The sequence below is a fragment of the Phlebotomus papatasi genome, chromosome 2 (genome assembly GCF_024763615.1).
Source record: "Phlebotomus papatasi isolate M1 chromosome 2, Ppap_2.1, whole genome shotgun sequence".
NCBI lineage: Eukaryota > Metazoa > Arthropoda > Insecta > Diptera > Psychodidae > Phlebotomus > Phlebotomus papatasi.
Window position 1 is genome coordinate 90,808,624 of NC_077223.1, and position 27,269 is coordinate 90,835,892.

General features: G+C 33.6%; 1 protein-coding gene across 5 annotated transcripts in view; it reads right to left on the minus strand.

The window, feature by feature from the left end:
• The window catches only part of LOC129802374 (ecdysone-induced protein 74EF), a 337,693-nt gene that overhangs the window by 35,294 nt on the left and 275,130 nt on the right, over nt 1–27,269 (minus strand). For all 5 annotated transcript variants that reach the window (XM_055848136.1, XM_055848135.1, XM_055848134.1 and 2 more), the window contains one exon: nt 14,058–14,261. In XM_055848136.1, coding sequence (XP_055704111.1) covers nt 14,058–14,261 — 204 coding nt within the window. The remainder of the gene's footprint in view (nt 1–14,057; nt 14,262–27,269) is intronic.

Here is a 27,269-nt window from a genome sequence, read left to right on the forward strand (position 1 = left end):
TTTCAGTGCCTTCAGTGCAGTTCAGTTTTGAATTTAGAACTTTCGGTTACTGAAATTTTCTTTCGGTTTTCAAGACAAAACATTGATTAAACGGATTAAATACAATTATCGTAATCTGGAACTAGGTTTGGCTAAACTAATGAAGTCCCGTTTGTTTGAAGTAAACCTTCAAACTAACTAGTTTACAGGCTACACTGGTTATCGAGATCACGTTTCGGATTAAGAATAAAAAAATCGTTAGAAAATTGCCGTAATATGGAACATATTTCGTTTAATATAATGAAGCCTCCTATTTGATTATGTTATCTGAACCATCCTGGGGGTCTTCAAACTTTCTAGTCCAGTTTAATTTTGAATCTAGATCTACCGGGTATCGAACTTCTGTTTCGGTTTTCAATAATGGAAATTGATTAAAAAATTTTCGTAATCAGGATTTAAATTTATTGGTAAAACAAAGACTCATCTTGGCCACCTAGAAGATCTTAAAACTTTCCAATTTAATTCAATTTAGTTACTAAAAGTAGGTGCAGACTATCGATTTTTTTTATGGATTTCAAATTTAATTATAGAACTTTTTATCTGGATCTCAGTAAGAAGAAGACTAAAGAAGTCCCCTAAAACTTAGTCGAAAGACTTGGACGGAAAACTTAGCCTTGATATTAATTACCTCCGAGATCTAGGTCTTCAAATCCGATATCAAAATATAGGAATATCGATTGATTAGGCCAGTATTCAGCTATCAAGTTTATATCAAGTTAGGTTTTCAAGACCTTACTTAGAGTTACATTTAAAGTTTAGGAATTTTGGACCAAAAATCTAGATCTCAATCTAAAGATAAAACAATTAATCTGCTAAAACCAGAAGATGAGTAACCGAGATAAATTTTTTTGATACAATCTTCTTTCATATCTTTTTTAACTGGGTAAACTACTTAAATTAGAAATAATTTAAACTCGAATCCAATGATCAGGAGGCTCTAAAGATCAAACTTGTACCAATATTTTTAAAAATCTTTGGTTATTATGAGGATCCTTAACACGAGGAATCTAAATACGAGAACGCATTACCGGAAACGAGCAATATGGATATTCAAGTTTTTAATCTTGATTAATGTTCCTGATGTCTCGATTCGACCGTAATCCTTTAGAAACAGGTAATCTTATCGCCTCTTTTGAATCAAGATCCCAATCGAAAATTGTAAATTCAGGAAGTCCTCGACAAGTGTCTCCTACCATTCATCAAAACGATCAGAAAAGAAAGCATACGAAATTCGTGAAAAAAATCACAGATTGAATTTCTAAAAAAAAATCATCGAGACGAGGGTGTTTGGAGAAAAAAAAGTTGCAATGAAGATTGTGAAAGAGGAAAATTTCTCAAGGGAGAAATGTCAGAGTCATCATGGGTTAACAATTGAATTGATCCACAAAATGCAGCCTGCAGCATTACAAAGCACAATTTCTCAATACCCATTTGATTGTGGAATATTATTTTTATAGATGGAGAAATCTTCTCGATCTCAGGCTACAATAAATAAATCATAATTTTATCAGCTGCCTGCGTCGGTCTTGGGATGAGACAAGACATCAGAAGGGCCATTGCTCAAAATTCATCTCCCCCGCTGACATGAAGCACCTGTAAGGGATAGTTACTCCTTGGCACCCCATGAACTATTTCTGCACAAAAGACCCAAAATTTGCTCAGTGGTGCAAATTCGCACCAATACGCGTCAATATCGAGAGGGATCGTTGGGTTTCAAGAAGGGTTTCCCATTTTGCTAAGCCCTATTTGCACCACATACACTGCAATAGAGATGTTTTGGATGAGATTTTCCCGAAAGGAGAGAAAAAAAGGGTCACTCTGGACCAATATCCTAAATATTACACCGAGTTTTCGATTATTAATCCTCATTGCCTTTGTTGCATTCTTGTGATTTTTATATAAAAATCTCAATCCCTTTTGAGCCTCACAGTCGGCATCGTATACTCTTTCAGCTACCGAATATCAACCTCCTTTCCAGGTAGAATCCTCAAGAGCCAAGCGCATTTAGACACACATCCCTAATGCACCACAAAGTTGAATGGATTATCCAGGGACCAGAAGAGGAGGAGAACTCCGAGGACAAAAAAGCATCGCATTGTTGGACAAGGACTTTATACTGATGTCGTGCAAATAAATGCAATTTCTTGCGACAATAGAGAAAGAGTGGAAGTTTCAGGAACAATACTATAGATCCTGGGTAGAATTGGATCAGGATGAAGAAAGGATTTTATTGTGGTTGGAGCTGACAAGAGTAAAAAAAAAGGATGCGGGATTTCTCTGATCCTTTTCCTGACTCAATGTTTCTGGCTTTGGCTTCTTGGGAGAAACTGGGTTAAGATCTCACCCTCTCAAGTTCGGCCTTCTTTTGTGCCTTCCAAGGGGTTCATTTGATGGTACCGCTAAAGAGTTCTGTTACTCCACCTTTGATTAATTTGTCAAGGAATTTTGAGGAGCACGTGGTTGAAAATATTGGAGATAAGAAATGATTTTGAAGAAAAAATCTTTAGTTTATTCAAACATTTGATTTCGGTCCGAAATATAAATATTCATTAACTGTTTTTGTATGGGATGGATCGGACCGAAAATGCTGCATCTCAAATTCAAGAGATTTGATTTTGAAGATTATTAAAAATAATTAACTTAAACTTATTCAGAACACAAAATCACACGATTTTGTGATCGATTGATGAACAATCTTCGGAATCAAGAATTGAGGTGTTCTTGATTTTTTGAAACGTTTGTTAGAAATTCGTCGAATATGAAAACGTTTTTAAAAAAATTTAAAGGGTCAAATTTAGGGGAAATAGGAACTTTAATTAGTTTCAAAGTTTAAAAGAGTTAAAATAGAGCTAAAACCGGCTATTATTCGCTCTAGTATCTTAATACTAGGTATGTTTGTTATTAACAATATGAACTTACATTTCAATCAGTACGTGATGTAGAACGATTAAATAATCCTGGGAATCCGAATTTGTATTGTTATGATACAGTTTTTTTTTTATGTATAAGCCGAATTCGACAAGTTGTTTCCAAAAATTTAAAAATCCGAATTTGGAAAATTTAGAACGAAAACCTAATGTTCTGAACTTAAAAAAAGTTTAAATCATTCATTATCCGCCTTTATATCTTGATTCTAGAATGCGCATTATAATATCCTTGGTATCTAAATTTGTTTTAAACCTTATTGTATAGTAGGGGAAAGTGCCCATTCTTGATACCATTGTATATAGTCCCTTAAATGTAAAATTGTTTGCTTGGGGCATTAATAAATGTTTTATTATTTTTATTATTATTATTATTATTGGAAGCTTCGTAAAGTCCAGCGCACAATAACTTTTGTTTGTAAACATGTTTTCAAAATTTCCCATTCGAATGAGCGAGATGACTAGATTAAGATCTCACTCACTCTCATTGAAAAATCAAAAACATATTTACTAAACAAAAGTTATTGTGCGTTGGGCATAATGGCTAAATTCTTATGTTTCTCAATAAACGTGACTTCGCAAAATATTTTAAAAACAGGATACTTTCCCATAGTTTTTAAAATATGGTTGCGATGAGTCACATAATATATTGTGAGACATAGAAAATTTAGTCATTACAAAGGTTCCAATGGTATCAAACATAGGCACTTTCCCCTACATCTTTTAAAAGGCATCAGTCAAATTTTACCACATGTTTCCAAAACCGTTAAGATCGATATTTAGAAGATCCAGAAAGAGTATTTAATTATATTCAAAACTTAAAAAAAAGGTAAAACAATTTATTATCCGTCCTGGTATCTTGATTTTAGATATCGCAACAAGAATATGGTCCTATGTTTCAATTTTGGGTAAGTATGAATTATACTATCGTTGGATTTAGAATTTATTTAATTCTTGATTATTTAGTATATTTTTTAAAAAGACTGGAATACGAAAATGTCTTTTTGAAAACCGAAAGATTAAATCTTAAACATCTTATAAGAGAATATAGTGAGGTTTTAAGCTTAACGATAGCCTATTCCACAAATAAATTAGATTCTGGTTTAGTAACTTGATATTAGAAATCCCCATTGAGAAGATGATCTTACATTTCAATCAGTTGGAAAGCTTGAATTACAAATAAATGTAAATCCGGATTCTTGATTTTTTTGATAATATAAATATTTTCTAATAAGGAGACATCAGAAATAAAATTTTAAATATTCAAATTTCTAGGAGAAGCTTTTAGTACAAAGGTTGTACGCTTAATATGTTTACAATCCTCTACTACTTCCATGATCTTTGTTATTCTAAATCTATGTTTTCGATTTAGGAAGGCTTAAGTTGATTTTAGTTTCGATTGCAGATTCTTCAAGTTCTCGACCGATTTGATATAATTGCCTATTCCAAATGGAAATCAAAGGTTTAGTCCGTTAAGGCATTGCTCTTAATTTTCATTCCTTACTAGAAATTAATATTAAGATTTGTTTCTAAGCCCGTTTTTTTCAAAAGTTTGTAGGTAACGTTTTTGGGATAAAGTTTCAAGATCGAAACTCAATATGAGATTAATCAATAAGAATTTCAGGGTTCTTCTGGCTCTTCTAATTGTTTCACAGGTTCAGCAACTTATAGATCTATTTTCTGCAATCTAATACCAAGTTACAAAGTGCCGGTACCATTTTCACTTTCTAAAGTGTTGTCCAACTGTGCGTAAACAGTACCCTTTTGTGTTTGCTGAAAGGATTTAAGAGCCTCCTAAACAGCAAAAATCCCTTTTGAACTGCCGAAGAGTGGACAGATGGACAGTCCCAAGGGCCAATTCGTTGCGTGGGATGATTGAGTGATTGCATTTGTGACAGAACGTTACGAAATGATTGCACAAAGAGTGTCAATTTTTGGTTTAAGAAAGACAAGAGGGCAAATGGCAAGGGTTGTAGTATTGCAATGAGGGTATCGGAGGATGCAGATGCTGAAGACCAATAGTATGTCAATATAGGGGAGTGGTTATTCCCCCAAAGTCTAGATCTAAATTCAATTTATTGAGCCCTCTTTGACACATCGAGCCAATAGAAATGATTTTCACTTTCACCCTCCTGTCCTCTTAGATGCAAAAGCAAAATCCCTCGGAAGGTGCTTAAGTGACTGGTGCTTTTCACTTCTTTTCACTCTCACTTATCCATCCCTTTTTTTTTTGGCAAATATTTGGGTGAATCTTTGTCGGTGTCTGGGTCCATCTGCGACACAATCTGCAACAACTCTTTCACACCCGATTGTCCCCAACAAAATCAAACAATAGATGGTGGTCTGTATGCACCTTTCGGGAGACAAAGGTGCGGTAAAAAAAGAAGGATTTTTGTGGCCAGAGAAAACACCTTGTCTCCTTGCAATTTTCATTTCATTGAGCCATTCTTTGCCATCTGCAGAATGTTAATGGGAAATGTTAATTTCTGCCTCCGGCATTTGCCACATTTCGTCAATTCTCACAACGCGGGAGGAAATAGTAAAGAAGTTACCATGGAATTGCACTAATTTCCCAAGATGTGTCTCACGCATTGTGCGAAGTTGAGCTTTGCGAAATCCCGGAGGTTTAACTTTCAACAATTGGAGTTTTTGTAGGAAAATTTCCAAACCTTGCAATGATTTGAATTTCTTGAAGCTTCATTAAATTTTTTGAATCGAAATTCGACTAATCATCAGCGAGTGCAAATGATCTTTTGTACTAAAATTAGGCTTTATTTTTCAATGTTTTTCTTTTTTTCAAATGAGCTCGAAAATAAGCTTATTGATATTCCTAAGTGGAATTGTAATTTTCTGCAAATATAAAGCGAACAATTTACTTTTGACCAGGTCTAAGTATTTTGTACTAAAAACATCTAGTTCATCTAAATTTCCTTTTTAAAGATGTAAATTATTTTGAGGAAAGCTCTTTTAAGCTTTATTATTCAAGATAAACCTACGAGAATTCTTAACGGAATCTCTATATTGAAAAAGTTGTACTAAGAATATTTTAGCTTGATCCGAAAATTCTATTAAACTTTATATTTGAATCTCCGAAAAGCTCGTAAAAATCATTATGCGAAAACTAAAATCATTTCCTTAAGTTTTAATGACACTTTGTACTAAAAATATCCGCAGAAAAAACGTTTAAAAAAGCTACTAGCATTTTGTACTAAAATTATTTAAAATTTAGTTTTGTGTAATGAAGATTTTCATGTTTTTTTTAGATTAATAGTAGAATTTTGGGAATAATTTTGAAATGACTGATTTAAAATAACGGGCACTCAATGGGTCAAGCGGTAGAGCACTAGCTCTATAATGCAAGTGTCCCGGGTTCGAATCCTTTTTAGGCCACCAGGAATTTTTCTGGCGTTAAAGGTGTTCGGATTGTATCTAGTGAGCTTCTCTGCACTTGATTCCACGGGCATGGGACTGACAACTTCCATCCCGTACAAGAAAAAATAAATAATGCATGTCTAGAAATCCCCTAGCGGGAAGGCCTAGTCCCTTCATGGAATGTTGTGCCAGCATTATTATTATTATTATTATTATTTAAAATAACAGATAACCGGATTAAACGATCATGAGTACTAAAATTGTGCTAAAACCTGGATATGAGTAATTTCGGTTAAATTTTTTAAACGAAACCTAACTTATTTGATATAGGCCTAAACGATCATATGTACTAAAACTTTGCTTTAACTTAAGTAGTAGTTTTAGAACAATCCATTGAATTTTCTCTAAATAATTTGAGCTTGACTCTATTTTTAACTACTTCATGTACTTTTTTCTACCGCGTTCTTTAATTTGTTTAGAATGGACTAGATAAGTCTTTTGTACTAAAACTGTTCTACATTCTCGATCTAGGTTTTTAGAATAAAAAAAAACTTTGAAAACTCTGTAAAAGATTTGGATAAGAAAAATTTGCTACATTTTTGAAGATAAATCAATTTAGAGTTTATTTTTTAGGATCATGTGTACTAAAATTTGTACTAAATTTTTAGTTATTCCTTTCTTAGGCAAAATCAAAGCAATTTAGGTGATCTTTAATACCCATTGCGACTTCAATGATTTCCCTGGCACAAGAAGTTTCTGTGAATGAAATGAAAAATTGCATTTCCCATTGCAATTTCAACATAGAACTTGGGGCTGTTTGTCTTGAAAATGAGATTCAAAAAGTTTCACCGATACCATGGACTTCTCTATCTCTCAGTATATTTTTTTTTCGGGGAAGACGAATGGCGCACTAAATAAAATCCATTGTTTAACTTCGCGGTCGATTACTCATAATTTTGAAACGTGCTCAACAAAAGGATGGACAGCTGAATGAGAGGAAAGAGATGGGGCCTCCCTCCCCGAAAACCAGATAAAAAAAGGAAAAACTGACCAAATGGTGAGAGAAGAACTAGTTCCGGACAGAAGAGGAAATTCCAATGCAAATGGACTTGAAACGTCGTAAGAGTTGAGCCCATCAAAAGGAGCCCTCAACCCTTATTTGCATTATCTTCCTCCTTTTTTTTATTACTTCTGTACAGTACTGTACTCATTGCCCTTACCCGGATTCTCACAGGAGAGTCCCATTAATACTATTATTGTACCAAGTGACCGTTGGTCAAGCGATGAATCAATTTGAGGAAAAGTTTCCTCACCAGATGAACTCACTGCGTCTCAGCGGAGATTTCTGTTTTGTTTTTTTTTCCTTCTTGAGTTATTTGAACACCATAGAGGACATTTGAAAAAATTATATGCAAATTATTTGTCCTTCCTCTTGCCGTCACCCATAAATGCGGAACAAAATAATCAGGAGGGCGCCAGATGGAATAGGGGACACAACTGATATGTGATTCCGAATTGACCATCGGTCATAAGGATGACCGAAAGGGAAGAAAAACTCATCCCCGACTTCTTAACTATCTCCCTATTATTCCTCTTGCGTTTCTTCGTGGGAAATTCCAATGCGGAATCCCTTCATGGTCACCTCGTGTTAGGACTATCTATTAAACGGGTGTAATAAGACAATTTTTCTAGCTGAAGATCCACCACTTTTTTTTGATTTAAATGAAAGGATCAACCAGTTTCGGCGAGACGCTTCAAGACAAGCTGAACTTCCTCGATTTCAATTGGGATTTTCTTCCCAAGGAGCAATTTTTTTTAGAAAGTCCGTGACGAAAGATAAATGAGGTTTCAAATGGCAATAAAGACGGTTCTAATTTGGTTTTGTATGATAATCTGAATTGAAATTAAACAAAAATGCTTTGGCAAGACCCTTGATTTTACTGAAGATCATTTTGCACCCCTATAGGGCTTCAAAACTGAAACGAATACGGTACAGAGAATGGTCATCAAGTTTTGAGTATTAAATCCGAAATCATTCTATTTCTAAAAAATAGTTAAGGGTTTTGAGCAAAGGTATTGATCTTGGCAATAAATTCAGTCCAGTCTAAACGCTATTAAAACTGCAATTAGAAAAATACTTTTTTTGAAAGTAAACCTAAAAATCATATCACATATCGTTGAAGCTTTGTAAGGATCCAAAAAAAATCTAAACAAACCAAAAATAAATCTTAAAGGTTTATACTTAAAATTTACATCAACAAATAATCCGATTCGAAGTCAAAATAACATTTTAAATAAAAAGGGTCATAATACTTAATCTTGGTTTCGAAGCATTATAGGGGCTTAAAAACTTCCACATTCAGTAACTTAAATAGGCTTTACGGGTTTCTTTAATTCGGATTCGGTTTTAGGTAGTCTTCAATTACACTTTTCATATTAATTCTCTTATTTTTATAACGAAGTTTTTTTTTTTTAACTTTATTGGGAATTGAACTTATATCATTACAAAATCAAGAAATCGTTTTTCGGTATTTTCGAAATTGCAGTTTCGATGTTCCTAAAGTACAAAATATGGTTTGCACGTTTATAGAAAATTATCAAAATCTCAAAACTCAATATTTTACAATGTATTCATTATTTTTGATTTCTAGTTATAAAAGTAATAAATAATCAAATAAATATTAAATAAGTAAATAAATAAATAAAGTAAAATAAATTAATATCAAGGCTTTAGACTTTCTCTATACCGATTAGGTTTTCAATTTTGAAAAACTATCAATATTAAAATAGATATTTTTTAAGCAAAATTCAATGTTTGAAAATAAAACAAAAGGATTTTTCGTATATTTTTTTTATTCTTATTTAATCCCTAGACAGACTTACGGCTTAAGCCGGTAGACGGCCTAGTGGGAAACCGATGGTAATGTAAAATAATCATTATTTTCATAATATTTACGTTAACCCTTAAAGGACGAGACAGTTTTTGCGGACCGAAAATCAGCAATAAAGATGAAACCGATAAACAAAATCAATAAAAAGTCTTATATCTATCCTTATGAAATCCAACAGAGTCTGATTCTGTGTATTTTTTACCTCTATGAGCGATACAGACAAAAATAACCTAAAAATTTAAGTAATTTTTCTGTCAATACTAATGAATGATAAGTTTTAATCTAATGAAAAATATTATGTTTGAGTATTGTAGTTTGTTTTTCCAAAACGGTTTCGCTTAAAAAAAAATTGGAAGTATAAAAAATAATTAAAATTAATTTTCATTATGAGAATTTAAAAATTCATCATTTTTTAGCTTAAAAAATTACTATATAGCAAATACCTGGAGACTTGCAAAAAAATATCCTAGATTCCTTCAACTTTCTACTTTGCAATTACGTACATACATTAGAAAAAAGTAACTTTAGATAGCCAGGAAAAATTATTTTCTTTATGGGACACCGGTGTTCCAATCGTCCTTAAAGGGTTAAGCTGTCTTTCGGCTCAAGCCTTAGGTGTGTTCAGCACATAAGATTTCTGTTTATTTTTTGAATAATAAAATCCTCACATTTCTAAATTTTTTCTTGATGGAATTTTTTGAGTTTGAAAGCTTTATAGAGGCTTCAAATGATCCAATTTCTTTTGTTTGAAATTGAAAAACTGGGTTTCGTCATTCAGATTTTTAAGTTTTCGCAAAATAAAAATGCGGTTAAATGCGTTAAATTTGAATTTGAGTAATGAGCATTACCCAGTGAGCACAGTGCTAAAAAAAATGCAGTTTTTTCAGCATATTTTTGCTGAGTCGATGAGCTGACTGGTCAGCAGTTCTTGAGTTTCGCGAGTCTTGTTTTAAGGTTAGCAGAATTCAGCTAAAAATACATACACTGAGAAAAAAAGAGGGTGAGATTAACACATAAAAAGGGTAATATTTACACCGATTTTGGATTAATACTGCAGGGTAAAATTAACATTTCCGGAATGTTATTTTAACTTTTTCGGATTTCTCTCAATGTATGTTTTCAGCTGAATTGAAATCGCTTAGCATTTGGTAGAGATGGTAAAATTTCAGAAATTTCACAACAGTCGCCATCTACTTTAGGCGGAAATTCATGAAATTTACCAACTCTAGAACTTGGTGCTCGCACGACACTCGCGAAGCTCGAGAACTTCCGACCGGTCAGCTGATTGACTTAGCAAAAATATGCTAAAAACGCTGTTTTCAGCTAACTGTGCTCGCTGAGTATCTAGCTAAGCTATTTATCGGCTCATCTTTAAGTTTTGCCAGAAGCTTTATGCATAATTTTAATTATTATTTCAAAACGTAAAACGGTTGACTCTTGGGAAGTCAACCGTTTCCCTTATCCTGAACCCCCCATTGAGATTGTCCTTGTCATTTCCCCATGTCCTCCAAATGCATTATAAATCAAGTAAGACACAACTGCGGAATATTACCCTCCCAGGCATCCAGTTTAATTAGCAGAATCTCTTCTCAGGGGCACTGTAGAGAAGAGCTGGTGCAAAAAAAAGGAGCACTGCATCCAACAAAATTGAATTGCATTTCGCATTGAGAATAAGAAGTGTTCCCATGTTGATTTTGTCCTCATTTGAACTTTCACACTGCCAGGAGTTGGGGGGATGGGATGGAGGAAAAACCTTCATATCTACTTTGGAAAATTCTCCACTTCACATTCCACACAACACATGAAACTACTCTCCATTTAATTCTATAACATCATCCTCGTCCTTCCCATCAACTGAAAAATGGAATATTCACGCGGGATGAAGTCACACAATTTCCATTTTCACACATCTCACCCATCCACCCTTGTCTAATTAAACTTCAAATTAAACTACACTCGACGTGGGATCCATTCCTGAATTATTCACCATTCCCCCCTTTATGCCATCCGTTTTGCCTCCTGAACTGAAGCCAGGGCATCCCCAGGACAAATGGGACGATGAGGTGAAACATTCTAGTATGATCATTAAATTTTATTTTATGCACAAAAGTGTAAATGTCAAAGGAGGGGGTGGGGCCTAAAGTGCAGATGTCAAGGGAAGGATGCGGGAATGTTGAGTGAAAATTTCAAGCGAAAATACTGCACAAGTATCCATTTGATGGAATTATCTTCCCGAAAAGGATGCCTTTCATGCATATTTGAGGGTCATTTCGTGAAAAACTGACCATTTGCCGGGAAAGGTGCGAGGACAGTGTGTGTGAGTGAGATGGGGTGACAAAAAGGATGAAACCCTTCCGTGGTTGACGAGACTTCCACATGCAAAATTGACGCATGAGGATTCAACATTAATGGAACCAGTTGACAAGAGGGAAGTCTCAGGAGAAAAGTTGTCCACTGAAAACGAGGGTTGGATATGTAATATAACGTCGTCGACTAAAAGCTATTAATCATTTTATTAAAAAACGCAAGGTCACCCCAGGTCAGCGCTCGTTGACCAGTTTTCTTTCCTCAAAAACAAGAGAATGATGTGGCCCCTTTTCGGTATGGAACATGAACATTTCCAGGGTTTAGATATACCCCCTATCTCAAGAGACACCAAAAATTTCACATAAGGATGTAAATATTTTAATAGTGTATCCCAGGACTTGCTCAAAATTCAAGGGACAGGTTAGAGATTTTGAAATTAGATACCTTCCACTTACTCTGTCTCTCTCTCGGACAATGTATCCAACTTACAATTTATAGAGTTCTCCTTCAGTATGCGAGTGGAATAACTGATGAAAATTGAGATGCAGGACGATGGATGGAAATTAGAAATTTTATATATAGAAAGTTTATGGGACGAAATTATTCATGATCTCATCAGGGTTTTCCCAATTTTTTTTTTTTTATCATCACACCACTTCCCTGGGAATTCATCATCCCTCAAGGTTTTGGCCTTTTTCCCCATTTTCGGTGGCATCTGCAGAGGCGGAAGTTGCCTCAGAGATTGTCCAGATAATCCTGACAACAGACTTTGTGTATAAGAATGGAGATTAGGGGCTTAGTGGATATTGCTCTTATGTTTTTTTCATTCACATTCTTTAGACTTTGTTGGAGAACTTTCTTCTCACCTTAAAATTTAAAGTGATATCTGCGATATTCAAGTCGTTATAATTCAAATTCTTAACGGTTATTTGTCAGTCAGAGATAATTTGACGTTTGTTGAACTGTCAAATAATTTGAAAATGAAGACTTCGCTTCTATAAAAATGTTTATGTCATTCTCATGCCATTTAGGTAACGTTGTAAAACTTTTTTTTTATAACAGAGATAGGTTAAAAATCTGTTATTTTTAAAATACTTGAAAGTTATTTATCTGTCAGAGATAATTTGACGTTTATTAATCTGTCAAATAATTTGAAAATGAGGACTTCTTTCGCTTCTATAAAAATGTCTATGTCATTCTTTTGCCATTTACGTAACGTTGTAAAACTTTTCTTACAACAGAGATAGGTTATAAATCTGTTATTTTTTAAATACTTGACAGTTATTTATCTGTCAGAGGTAATTTAACATTTGTTGATCCGTCAAATAGTTTGAAAATGAAGAGTTCTTTTGCTTCTGTCAAAATGTTTAGCATTTTTTGTCTTTCTAGATGCGTTGTAAAACGTTCTTTACATTAGATACAGGTTATAAGTCTGTTATATTTGAAATACTTGACAGATAATTACCTGTTAAATTAGATAATGACAAAAAGAGGTTTACTGAAAATATTTTAAGACTCGTAATCATTCCTCTTTTGTGTTTTAAATAATACATACTTTAATATCAGTTATTTTTCAAATATTTGACATTTAGTTGTCAAGTTCAAAAATTTTCAGGGAAAGCATTAAATTTGAGCTGATTTTGAATCTTATTTTAAATATTTGACAGTTAATAATATCAAATAATAATGACATTACGACACTTTGAAAAAATAATTTTACAGCTCAGGATTTTTCGGCCAATATAGTAAAATAATTCCATTTTAAAAATTTTATATTGCAAAAATTTCTGTAGGTAATTTTTATTTGACAGGAAATTACATGTCAATTTTGGTAAATGAATATGTGAAATGGTTTGACAGATTACCCATCAGCTAATCTAATACAGAAAAACTTTGTTGATAAAAAAAATCTTTTTAAAATTTTGCTAAGGCAAAAGTGTTTAAAATATTGGACAGTTAATTATCTATTAAATTCAAACATGACGTATGAGGATCTGTCAGAAAGCTATAATATTATCTGTCGAGAAGTGCTGAAAAATCTGCATATCTGTAGCAATTTTTTAAGATATGTAGACTCATAAGATTAAAAATATTGTAAACTGTCATATTCAAAATACAGAGTTCTCCGATATTCGGATGACAGCTGTCAAACACACGAGAAAGTAAAACAAATCCCTCTTCTGGAATTGGTTTTTATTTGTTATTTTCAGTCTAAATTCACTGAATATTGCAGAGCTCTAAAAACGCTCTAAAGTATAGTCAATTGGAAATTTGTCAAACGTTTTGACAGAAAGAAGAGGCAATTTTAAAGAGGCAATTTAGTGCTTTTTCATTGTTTTTCATATCGAAGCTATTTTTCTAACTGAAATATTGAAGAATCTGACAAAGGTTACTCAAAAAACTGATGTTGTCAAAGAAACGTCAGTCAGCTGTCAATGAAAAATGTCAATTTTTTTTTATAAATGCATTTTAAGAGATAGTCCGAGAACAATGGTATCAAATATTAGGAGATTGCAGAAAATACCTGTGCTTGACGTGCTGTAGTTCCTATGGTATGGCGCTGAATGGATCGGCGCTCCGCTAAGCAGCCCATGGAGGAGTTGCCGGTGTGGCGGTGGTCCCTGGTGGTGGCCATTTGTTGCACTTGCCGCAGGTATTGAAGCAGATGAGATCCTCTGTTGAGGCGGCGGACTCGGCGACTGTGGCAAGATGGGAATTTCTGTGTTCACTGCAAAAGACCAGCAAAGATATTTTCTTAGTCCATGATTCATGATATCAATAATCCTCGGGACATTTTCATACAACTCCCACCATTATGATAAATTCTATTGCAGCATGTTGGGAAAAGTTGCAAGGACAGAAGAATGCAATTGGAAAAATCTGGGTCAAACGTTCCCCAGAGAGAAATTGGTTGTGTTGAGGAAATGGTATAAACGTCGTAAAAACGATAAAGGATTTTCCTTTTGACATTTGGATAAAATATTTATTTTGCAGAAACTGAGGTTAGTTTTGAAGGTTAGAGATTTTTTTTTGCATACGTCATTCTGCAACTTTGACATATGTCACCTATCTCTGCCATTTTGACAGATGTCATTTAAAACATCCGGATTTCCTAACTCACATTACAAAGTCTTGTGATTTCAAAATATTTTCGAAAACTTTGCATTTTCAAGTGAAACTTTGTGTCTCAACGGTTTCAGGAAGTTTACCATCTTGCCCAAAAATTCAATTGGCCTAAGTGAGACATGGGTTGAATGGCTGAAAGTGAAAATGTACTGATTGGCATTTTCACAAGACTCCCCAAAAACTTCCACTGAATCTGTCCATCATCATTTACTTTTCGAACCGCCCTCATGGGAAAAGTTTTTTTCTGTAACTGCCATATCGATCAATTTGTGAATCATCTGTTGGGAAATAATTGTTGACTTGTTCTTCACGGCAATTTAAGCTCGCACTTAATTGTTGACATCACGACAAAAGGAACTGTATTGGCCAATCTTGCAAAAAAAAGAAGTTTTCACCTGAGACGTGGCCTAAAGATGAGCTCTCTGTGCAATGAATTCGACCTTCTGTGCTAATTGGACACAAAAAAGATGCCATTGCACATCCTCGCGCGCACATCAATTTCTAAGAGTCACGAAATACGCGGAAAATAAAACGCTTTGATCTTCACATTCGTGTCTCGTTGGCTACCTCAAGTCGCATTCCATCTTAAGTTGCACATTGCTAAGAAATCCACATGAAAATGCCGCAAGAGTTTCAATTGTTGAAAGTGAAATTTTTTTTTCGGCAACAAAAACATGTTTTCAGGCTCTTTTCTGGGGCTCAGGTAAGCGGGAAGTCTGTTTGACCAACTGGTCAGTTGTTTTGACACAGAATTTGCAATAAATTGATACTTCATCGGAGAGCTAAGGGGGATTGTGGTTAAAAACGTTGCAAAAGTTTGTTAGGTTTTGAATAGGTGACAGTTGATTGGCTGTCGAAAATAATGACGTTTGGTGACCTGTCAAACTAATTTTTAACGTGAAGTTGACATCTGTTAATTTATATTTCTGCTAATTCTAATGTATGCTATGTTTTAGATATTTTTGAAAATCTTTTATTTGAAAAATGCCAAAGCATCATTAAAGATCTGAAAAATGGTTTGACAGTTCATTATCAATGATATATTTGTAAATATTTTATCTGTCAATTACAGTTATATTTGCAATTGTTGTATGTAAAAATGTGACAGATGCGTGTGAAATTCAAAGTTTGTTAATTATTTTCATATAGGTTTGACATTTATTTACCTGTCAAATCTAACTGTCACATTGAAGTATCTGTCAAATAGTTTCACAATGGATTATCTGCTGCACGTGAAGTTAAAGTTATTGAACTTATCGTAGATTTAAAAATTGTCTTATTTTATATTTAAGGACTAATTCCATGTCACGTTTGATATTGACATCTGATAACCTGTCAAAAAATTTGACAGTTTAAATTTTATAAGTAAACTGAATATATTTTAAAAAATTAAAAGATATTCAGAAAAATCCCATTATCTAGGGGAAAGTGCGTAGGAAAAATTTAGTAATTATGAAGTTTAAGATAGTACGAAGCATGGACACTCTCCCCTAATTAAAAGTATTTAAAACTGTTGGATGTCCGTACGAATTGACCAGATACTTCCCCCTTTACGGTAAATCCGTAGCCCTAAGCACAGTTGTGCCGTCTTATGTGCCAATTTCCATGACTTTTGGTATACTCATTGCACTTCTCAGGCCCCTCCAATCATTCCGGAGTCAATTTGATCTGTCCTGAGGTGCTAAAACATCCCACTCACTGATCACGGTGGTTTGTTCAGTGACGGGGCATGACTTTTTTTTATTATTGAATTATATCATTAAATGATCCATCGGAGCTCGCGAATCGAATTTCCCGCCCTGAGAGCCGCCGAATGCGGGTCTCTGGCCCACTGAAGACTCCCAAGCTCTGGCTTTATTGCACAATCACCTTATACCAAAAAGTAGGTTGCTCGTCAGCTTGAGCATTTTTCTCCTCTCTTGTCTCGCCTTTTTTTTGTGACTTGTACACCGCCTCATAAATAATTCGTTTGTGCGGTAATTTTTATTGCAGCACCTCACAAAAATTGTGTACGCGACGGACGAGGAAGAGAATAATCCAAAAGCCATTTTTGGCAGCTCTTTCGCTTTCGCTTTTTTCATCAATGAGAGCGAAAGTGATATGAAGTTCATTGCGGAAATTTACAAGATGCCAAAATTGTGACCTAACTCTCTTCTTGGCTCTAGCGTCTGCAAGTCTATGACCAACTGAAGACTTGATGCCAATTTGGCAAGATGCCCCCGCAATTGATCAATGCATGAATGGTTGCACTTCAAATGCACCGAGCTCAGAGGTACGAAAAAGAGGTTGTTTACAAGATCATTGGAAGTAGGTTAGATGAGGGAGCTCTAAAATACTCTTGCTAGAAGAAGGCGTACCCAAGTAGTAAATTATGGTACAAATTAATTATCTACAATTTGTTTTGAGGGTCTCATGAATTCACTGCAGGATCAAAGACGATCAAAAACGTTGCAGTTCTAGGAAACTGTTACAAGATTTAATTTGAATTTTTAGTTTTGACAGTTTGTCATGTTTGACGTTTAATAATCTGACGTTATTTAAAAAAAAAAAGAATAATAATCCAATGTCCAGGGACTATATACTTTTCAATTGAGTCAATTTTCATAATTTAGCATGACTCGTTATAAATGTGACAGATAGGGAAATGTCAAAGATTTTCATTGTCATGCTTAACATTTATCTGCCTTACAAATTTTGTCAAAATCAGAATTATTAACCAAACACTCAATTGCATGATGTCGAATTAATTTGTGATTATCGCTTTAATCAATTTGTGGATTTGTTTCTTGTTTGACAGTTTGGGAAACGTCAAACATATTAATTGTTACAGTAGAGCCCCGCTATGAGCCATCGCTCTATAGTCCACAATTCATCGACCGTTGATTTCAAAACACTGTTTTTAAGTTAGGTTATGTTTTTTAGTACGCGACATGCAATGTTGTCATAATTATTTTAATATTTTTGGAAAACTTTATTGAGTAGTTGTGATAATTGTGATCCATAATGAAGAGAGCGAGGACAAGTACCACAATCGCAAAGAAAGTGGAAGACGTCAAGCAATTTCTACACTAAAAGCCGTTGATAATTTTAAAAAATGACATGGCCTATAGTGCGACCCAAGTGTCAAATCTGGAACCAAATATGGCCTATAACGGGGCTCTACTGTATACTGGAAATTCTTCTGAATAATGTCAAAATTAATTTTAGATGAAAAAAAACCTAATGGGATAATGTTGAGAAATTATTAAAGTATTCAGTTAAGACATTGTATTGTGCCATTTGATCGTTAATTGTTCTACGTTTGACACTTTTTGACATTTAAGGGTAATGTCAAATTTGACGTTTCTTTATTTTCTATCTATCTAGAATTGAATAAATGTAGCTTAAATTCTAAGTGTGAGGGAATCGTAGTAAACTTTGACAGATTGTCATATTTGACGTTTCATCACCTGTCAAATTATTCTACGGATCACTTAACAGTTAATCTTTCTACAGGCGCAACCTGTAATAAAAACTCACTATAATCTTTGGACTTATTACTCTTTCGTTGCAAATTTGACAGTAACAGAAGTGTCAGACTCACTCAGATTTAAATTCAAAATAAAACCGTTAAGTCAAAAATCAGTTTACAAACAAAATGAACAACCCCATCAATTATACAGCAAAATGAACAAGAAATTGAGTTATACGGCAGCAATGAAAAGTGCGGAGACATGAGCTTAACTTGCGAAATTTCATTGACTAAAAAAAAAGACAACACATAAACACACAATTTTTAATCTCAAGATATTTCCCATTGAAATTGACAGTGTGAATAGGAAAAGGTGAGACAAGCATGCCCGAAGACAATAACTTTAAATGAAAGTTTAATGCGTCGTGTAGTGGATATTGAATTTATTAACCAATTGGAATATTAATGCGCATATTAAATGTGCTATTCTGTCCTAAATTTGACAAGCCCAAAAAGCGCGAGTTTGCGCAAAATTTCACAACACCCAGCAATAATTGCAAAGTGAGTTTTGGCGCGCAGAGATTTAATCACTCGCACTTTTTTTGTTCAAGTAATAAATACGCATTTTTTTCTGGTGGTTTATTGACTTTTTATTTGTCTGTACATTTGCAGACTTTTTCTGCCCTACGGATGTTGTTACCTGGTACCCAGGTAGGAGAGCGAAAAAAAGTAAGTTACAAATCCAATTTCATTTATTGGCTTATTTTTCTGCATAGTGTATTGTATTCACTTGTTTTGCTGTTTATGTGCGGAAAATTTCAAATTGATCATAATGTCATCAATCATTGCACAAAAATTTTATAAGATGACTGATGATCGTGAAATTATCTCAATTTTTTTTACATCCTTCTTGCACAGTTTGCGGCAAAAAGGAACAGTAGAAGCAGGAAAGTTTCGCAACAATAAAGCAGGGAGAGAAATTTTAAGTTAAAATGAATGTGGAGAGCTCTTAACATTTGCATTGTGCTAGAGTAGGAGTTATGTGACTGAATTATGACTTGGAAATTACTTATAAATTCTTGATGAAAATATGCACTTTCTTAGACATAAAACAGTTTATAGTAAGAGCTTTTTGCGACAAAGATCAGAAAAAAACGAAGAAAGTTTTTTGTCTTAACAAATATTTACCATTATATGACTGTCAAATATTATATAACCTCAATTTCCATTTCTAATATTAGTTTCCAGAAGGTCTTGGAATTTCTGATAGGAGAAAACTGATTCCAAGGCATTCTTGATCGAACGAGAATAAACGTAAAGAGCTTTTGACATTTGCATTGTGCTTAAGTAGGCGTATTATGACAGAATTATGACTTGAAAATTACTTATAAATCCTTGACAAAAATATTCACGGGCTTAAACATGAAACTTTTTATTGTGAGAGTTTTTTGCGTCAAGGATCAGAAAAGAGGAAGAAAGGTATATGCCTTACTGAACATTTACCATTATATGACTCTCAAACATTATACCCTCAAAATTTGTTAAAAAACAGTATTTTTTTATTTTAAGGAATTTGTTTAAGGAATTATTAGTTTCGTAATGGTTTTTTACAGAACGCAATACAATTATGAGAAAATACAGTAAGATGATCTACCTTATTATTAATAAAACAATTAGGTTATAATATTAAAATTGATAAGTTCTGCATTTTTCTAGTTCAAGAATATAATTTCTATAATTTATGGAGTTTGTTTATGACTGACTGTGTTATCACACTTGCACGTTAAAATTTTAATATGATTCACATTAATTGTCGCTGATGAGAGTCCAAATATGTAATTTGTGTGTTTGAATCATTTTATATTCAAAATTTGATCTATTTGTTGATAAAAAGGTAGACTTGGCCCGCAAAATTTGATATAAATTGATTTATAGCATTAATGCGAAAAATTAATGCGATTTTCTTTTTTAATTTTTTAATGTGAAAAATACTTATGCTTTAGGTAAAATTAAAATTATTTTTGCAGGCCAAGTCCACTTCTTTATCAATAAATAGAAAAACCCCAAATATTAAGTGACTCAAAGACACAAATAACATATTTGGACGCTCACAAGCGACAATTAATGTGAATCACATTAAAATTTTAATGTGCAAGTGTGATAACGCCGTGAGAATGAGATATTACCGTTGTTACTTTATAATTACTATAATATGACTCTCAAATCTTTCTAACCTCAAACTCTTAAAAATTGAAGAAATAAATTAGAATAAATTTTATATAAAATTTTATAATAGAATTAGAAATAAATTAGAACATATTTCTAAGTTCTGTAAATAAATTTTTAAGGAACAGTTCTTGTAGATTGAAATTTGATTACAGTTAGAGTTACTATGTTGTTACCAAATATTTACCCTCAGGCCTTTTATCAGGGGTTTTTTTTTTAAACAAAAATTAAGTAGCTAAATTTCTCAAAACTTTAAAACACCTCAGCTAACGAGCAGGATTTCTTTAAATTCTTAAGCTAAAATTATTGAGAAATACATATATAGTAAAAATTCCTCCTAAATTACTATCAAAAGACTGTAAAAGTAATAACCTAAAACTATTTCTCGAGTAGTTAATAAAATGGCAATAAATTCTTCAAAAAGTCACCCAGAGCTTTTCCTTTCAACCAGCAATATTATCCTTAAGCTAAAAATCAATAGAATACAACAAAACACTCCCTCAAACAACTCAAAGCGAGCAATAAAAGGTTTCCAATAAAAAATCACGTCAACAAGTATGACTTTTAATGGGAGACGAGAAAGTGATTAAGTGCGCAGACAACCACCCACAGTCCCCAAATTTTTTCCACCCAAAAATCGACTTTGGACTCTTGGGTAGGGGCAGGGTAGCTTTTTTTATGGGAAAAGTCTGCTGGGGGTTAAGCAGGGGCAAAAAAGCTCAATGATGGGGCTTGAAGCTCCCATGGCACCAATAAAATGCATCTCACTGTCCGTGACGGTATGTTGGAGAAATTTCACTTTCAGTGGTCAAAATCAACAGCACAGAAACACACTAATGGTGGTAAACAAACGACGGTATTTTCCCGCCCCTGGGGGTGGCTTCAGGGGGAGGGGGATGGTGATGAAAGCACAAACACCCACCTTGGGCTTTTTATTGGCGTGTTAGGCAGACACCGCAGTCCCGATTGACGCCAGAATTTGTCAAACTCGGGGCGCACTTTTCACCCTTGTGACACGGTATTGCCGAAAAAAAAGGCGCACCCCCGCCCGCCCAAAGGCAGGCAACACTCAGGGCGCCGCTCGCAGACGCGGCGTGGGCTGGTGCGAGGGAGGCTCTGTTGGGGGTTTGAGGAACCGTCTAGCCGTATTGATCTACCGCCCGTGCCATACTTCCGACGCACCCAGCCGGGGGCACCGGCCGCTTCGTGACGCCGTCGCGACATTGCCCGAAGGTAGGCCGATTGGTATGGGGGTGGCCTTCGGCTTGGGCAACCTACAACTCATCCCCCATGAGCTTTTTGGCGCACACGCTCGCAGTGAAAACAGGGCGTTGCATACAATCAAATCAATGCCGGGGAAAATGAAAATGAGAGTTGGGTGAAAGTTTTCTCTGCGCATCATTTTCTCAAGATAGTGGGAAATAGATACATGGTAATATTCGAAAGTACTTGGAGAGACCGTTAAGAGTTTCCCCGGGTGCTTTCACAGGGAATTCCAAGAAATAAGGCAAGGGATTTGTTCTCCAAAGTATTCCTCAGCAGACAGTTGCCTCCTTTCGCAGAGTGTGAGGGAAAAGAGCTTTAAATAAGCTCAGGATGACAAGAATTCTTGGAAAACCTTAAAGATGTTGGATCGAAGGGTCTGGGCTCTTGGTATTAAGAATAGAATTTTAAAGTGGATTACTTAATGTCGGTAGACAGGATTAATAATAATATTTTTAAAAGGGTGACAAGCTCATTGTATCTCTTGAACGGAAATACGAAAAAATACGATTTAAAGTTCTCAAATATTTAAATCGTATCTCGTATTTTAAATCGTATCTCTCAAAGATACGATATAAAACTCTTTTGAAGACTTGTGATAAGAATTATTACGGGGTAAAAAAAACAAATTTGGAATTGAAAATGGAGAATTCTTTAATAAAAAATTAGATCCTAAAATCCAGTTCACAATTTTGAGGATAAACTTAAAATTCCAATATTAAGAGAAACATGTCCTAAATCTAAAAGAAAATTTTGTATTTAAAAATAAATAATCTAGAAATAGAAAATCAAATATTTATAAAAAATATAATATAAGGCGTGAAAATATAGGGAAATTGAGAAGATTGAAAGAAAAAACTGAAGAAACGATTCTAAAGCCCTGTGTATGTACAGGCCAATCTATTGCTTGTTTTAATACTTTCAGTTTGATAATAATCTTTAGGAAATTTCAATAAATTTATGAAGGTATACCGTTAGAAACTGAAGTCTTAATTATTGAAATAAATTTTTGATTTAATCGCTTTTAAGACAAATGGAGGACACCGGTATCTATTGTCAAAAAATTGTTATTGTTTTTGAGACACCGGTGTCCCACTTGTCCTTAAATCGTTAAACGACTAAAATTAGAAGTTAAGATTTTAACTTTGATTTAATGAGACACAAATCTTTACACTTCGCATATTTCAATATTCGATCTAAATCCTAATTGATTTTTAGAGGGAAGTAGGGCACCTTTGAATTCGGGCACTTTCGAAATAGGGCCCTTTTCTTTTATTTCTAAATAAAAATGAGCCTTATCATAATTTAATTTAGCTTTATGTTTAGGTTTTGGAGCTAAATCATATTGTAGTATGGCTCAATTTCATTTGAAAATAGAAGAAGAAGGCCCCATTTCAAAAGTACCCTAATTCAAAGCTTTTCCCCTTAGCTTCCTTGTAGGGATTTTTTTCTAAAATGTTAAGAAAAACTATTTTTAGAGTAGAAACCTGAACAAATTGTCTTATTTTTTTGTCTTTGAATTCTTTTTAGATTCAAGAAAAAAATAGTTTATTGAAATCCAGAAATTTAAGATAACACAACCTTGTGCTAGTGCTCTTGAAAGCAAAAGCGTAAGAGCTTTGACAGACCTGAGGATTAGCTGAGAGACGGCTTAGCGTAATTATATTCGAAATTTACATAATTATTATTCACAATTATTCATTTCCATAATTTTCCAATAAGTCGTCTCTCGGCTTAAGTCGCAAGTGTGTCTAGGGCATAACAGGTACTAATACTCAATTTCTCAAAGATTTTTAAATCTTTATTTAGTTTATTTATATAAAATTTTTCTAATTTTTTAATTTTTCTAAAACCAGAAATTTTGTTATTTTTATTATGAAAATTTTTCTCTTAATCCCAGATTATCAATCCCGAATTCTGAATAATAGGTTTCATTCAAGAATTTCTTGTTTTTGATCAGATAATGTAAAATTCTAAGTTACTAATGATTTTTTTTAATTATGGAAAGTTTTTTCATCGTTATAGAAATTTTTTTCTTAATCTTAGAATTTCAAAATCTACCTTAAAATTTTGGTTTTTATTATAAAATTTTTGTATTCTTGATTGGAGAATTTTACTTTTTCAATTCCAAATTTATCTGTATCAATTCTTTTTAGTGAAGGAAATATTATTCTTAGAATTTTTAAGATTCGATCCAGAATTACGAGAACTTAGACTTCTTGTTCTTAGAAATTTTTTCTATATCAAAATCTTACCTTTTTGATTCAAGATTTTTATTTTTATCTAAGATTTTTCTTGTAAGTCCGGTATATCGGGCATACCCAAACGTTTGTATTTTGAATTGATAGCAACAGAATATTAAATTCCATATTTGAATATTCGAAACAATCTTATTCCAAAGCAAAAACGTATGGATCCAAAAAAAATTTTATCGGTTACTAGTTCATTTTCTTCAACTACTTTTATTATTATAAATTAGAGAGTTTGTCATCTCATTGATCTGTCTCATTCGTATTTAAAGGGTCTACTTCTAGTCTACTTTCTCTAATAGCAAACTGGAACTTGAATAAATTATTTCTTCTGATCAAATACGATCAGTTCTCAAGTCCATTCATCATTTCGAATTTAAATTGCTCAATTAAAATGCACCATTGTCAAAATATTTGATCATAGCTTAATCTGCCAGAAGCCAAAAGACAATAAAGTCAATTCCAAAGGGTATTTCCTTGAGAAAAAGTTAAAAGATTTGTTTTCCCTAAATCCAGCTAAATGGACCATGGGGTGCAGAGGGTCGGCATAGAAAAAGAAAAACTATCGATTACAAGAAATATACCTTCCCTAGGTCGAAGTTTATTGTGTTACTTGTCCCAGTGGGGAATTCATTAAAAATAAACTCAATAGACTTCTAGTAATACATGTTCCATAAATAATTCAGCAGGAGTCAAAGGAGAGAAATTGGGCCAACGGCAACTTCCTCAACACTGAGACCAATTAATAATGCAATTTTCCATATGCTCTCTCAGGGATGACTTTTTCAATCGATAAACACTGCTAGAAAAACCATCTTCTATCACTTTTTTTTCCCACTCGCAGATGGGATTTTTTGATGGATTGCCATGGTAAAAAAGGCTAGCTTTCGCATCTCGAGGGGGAGACACTTTAATAGTAAGAAGTAGGAAATTTTTTTTTTAGTTCATAGTGGGAATAAAAACGAGAAAAACTGCATCTTGACAGTGTCGTTTACAATCAACCAATTAATTTACTACACGATACAAAATGCACTCTATACAAGCTAATGTTGGCTTCGGTGTTGGATGTGTTGGATGGAAACTGGGTCAAGGCTTATTGCTTCGATAGTTGAACATCGCCTGTGTATTCACCACATTGCAATTTAAGTGCTGCTGCGAAGTGGATTTGCACACAAGATACCCAAGTAGCGGGGAGAGTGAATTGATACAAAAAAAAAGAGACACAAAGTTGGAACTCTCGAGAAGACTGCCAATATTACTTTCACTTCCGCTCCTAGAGACACCATAGCCCAGAGAAGCACTTTCAGCTCAAAATTCCCACACAAATCCCATCAATAATCTCTTCCGAGAAACACCTACAGCATCCCCAAAGGACCATGACTCAATTTTCCACAAAATTCCCAGTTTAAAAGGCCTTCCTGTCCAAAAATTCTAAAAACTAAATGCATCAGTTGCCAGAAACACGGTCACATGCAATTGTGGTGCAAAAATAGAAAATGCACTTTTGCACATATCTCTTTGATGTAGCGCCTGTGTATGTGTGTTTCCATCCGGAGAAGGTGGAATTTTCTCTTTGAAAAGTGAAGAAATGAAAGAAAGTTGATGCAAAAAAAAGTGCATAGAGAGAAAATTTCTATGGCAATTTTGATGACTGGGAGTGAAGAAAAGTCACCCAAAAACGTCATGCACCATTCTTGTGCACATACTGCACTCATGCAAAATGCGCGGATTGACATTATAAGTGATACAGGTGTAAACTTTACCATCAATTGGCATAAGAAAGTTGTAATTAATAAATAACAAGATTATAAAAGGAGCTCCCTGGGGTACACAAAGCATCTTACGTCTCAATCAATCATTAAGTTGTCCTAAAGCTCCACTAAAGCGACCTAAGTATAGCCAATTTTGTTTTGATTAAATATTAGGGTAATTACAAGTCTAAAGTGTAAGTAGTAGGTTTTCAAGCCCTCTATGTTTAGCCATGTGCCTTAACCTCTCTGGGAAAATTTTGGCTTAGTATTGAATAATGACAAATGATCCACTGGATTTTAGAAAACTGAGCTAAACCTCCAGATTTAAATCCGTGTTAGAACTTAGAACAGTTCTGGCGTCTACACATTAGTAGAATTTTTTTTTTAAAAATGCCTTTTTAAAGAAAATTTCTCCTATCCTTGTAGGCAGAAACGTCAGAATTTTATAAAAAAGGTATTTTCAAAAAAAAAATCTACAAGTGTGTAGACGCCTGCAGTACTAAATTTTCACTAAAGTCTAGTGAAGCTTATAATCAAAATGTACAATTTATAATATATTGATTGCATATTTCAAATACAACGCGACACCATTCCAAACATAAATAGGTCAAAGGAAAAGATTGAATCCTGTACAGCTTAAAAAATTAGTACAAAATTTGCTGCATTTAGTACAGAAAATTTCTTAAATACTATTTTTATTTTTCATAAAATGTGCTGTAAGAGGACACCTTAAACCTTAAACCTATATTTTGGTAAATTTAATTCCGTAGTTTTAATTAAACACAACCCTCAAGTTGTTCTAAAACAGTACTAAATCGTAGAACATTTTGCAGAAAGCTTTTTTATGCATGAGAGTAATTTACAAGATAACTAACATTTTAATCTAAAAAATTGGGGTAGATATAACCTATGAGAATTTAGTACAACTCTTACTTCATATCTGTTTAGCTTGAATGATTCCTTTTCAAACTTAATTGAAAATCATTTTGATTTTTTATAATTTTTGCTAGACAATATACTTTAATCTTAAAAAAATGCAAAAAAAAATTAACCTCTTAGGCTTTAAAACAACCTCCAAGTTGTTTGAAAATTGTACTAAATCATAGAACATTTTGCTAAATTTTTTTCTGAATATGATTGCATTACAAGAAAACTAAAAACTTCCTTTATTAAATATCTTAATTTACTGTTTGATAAGATTTTATTCCAAAAACATTGGGGTAGATTTAACCTATTAGAGTTTAGTACAACTATTACTAAGTGTCTTTCAAACTTTAGTGATCTTTTCCTCAAACTTCATTAAATATTATTTTGATTTTTCATTCAAAGTGCTTCTAGAGACACCTTAATCATAAATAGAGTGCTGTAAATATAACCCCTTAGGGTTTAAAATAACCTCTAAATTGTTCTAAAATTGTAATAAATCAATGAACGTTTAGCTTCAAACCCTTGTTTATGAATATAAATGAATTAGAAGATAACTAGAAACCTTCTTCATTAAATGACTTAATGTACTGTAAGACAAAATTTTAATCGAAAGACATTGGGGTAGATTTAACCCATTGAGTTTTAGTACAACTCCTTAGGCTTTGCTTAGTTTTAATAATTTTTTCTTAAAACTTCACTGAATCAAATAAGTGGATAAAAATGCGTTATAAATTCAAGCCATA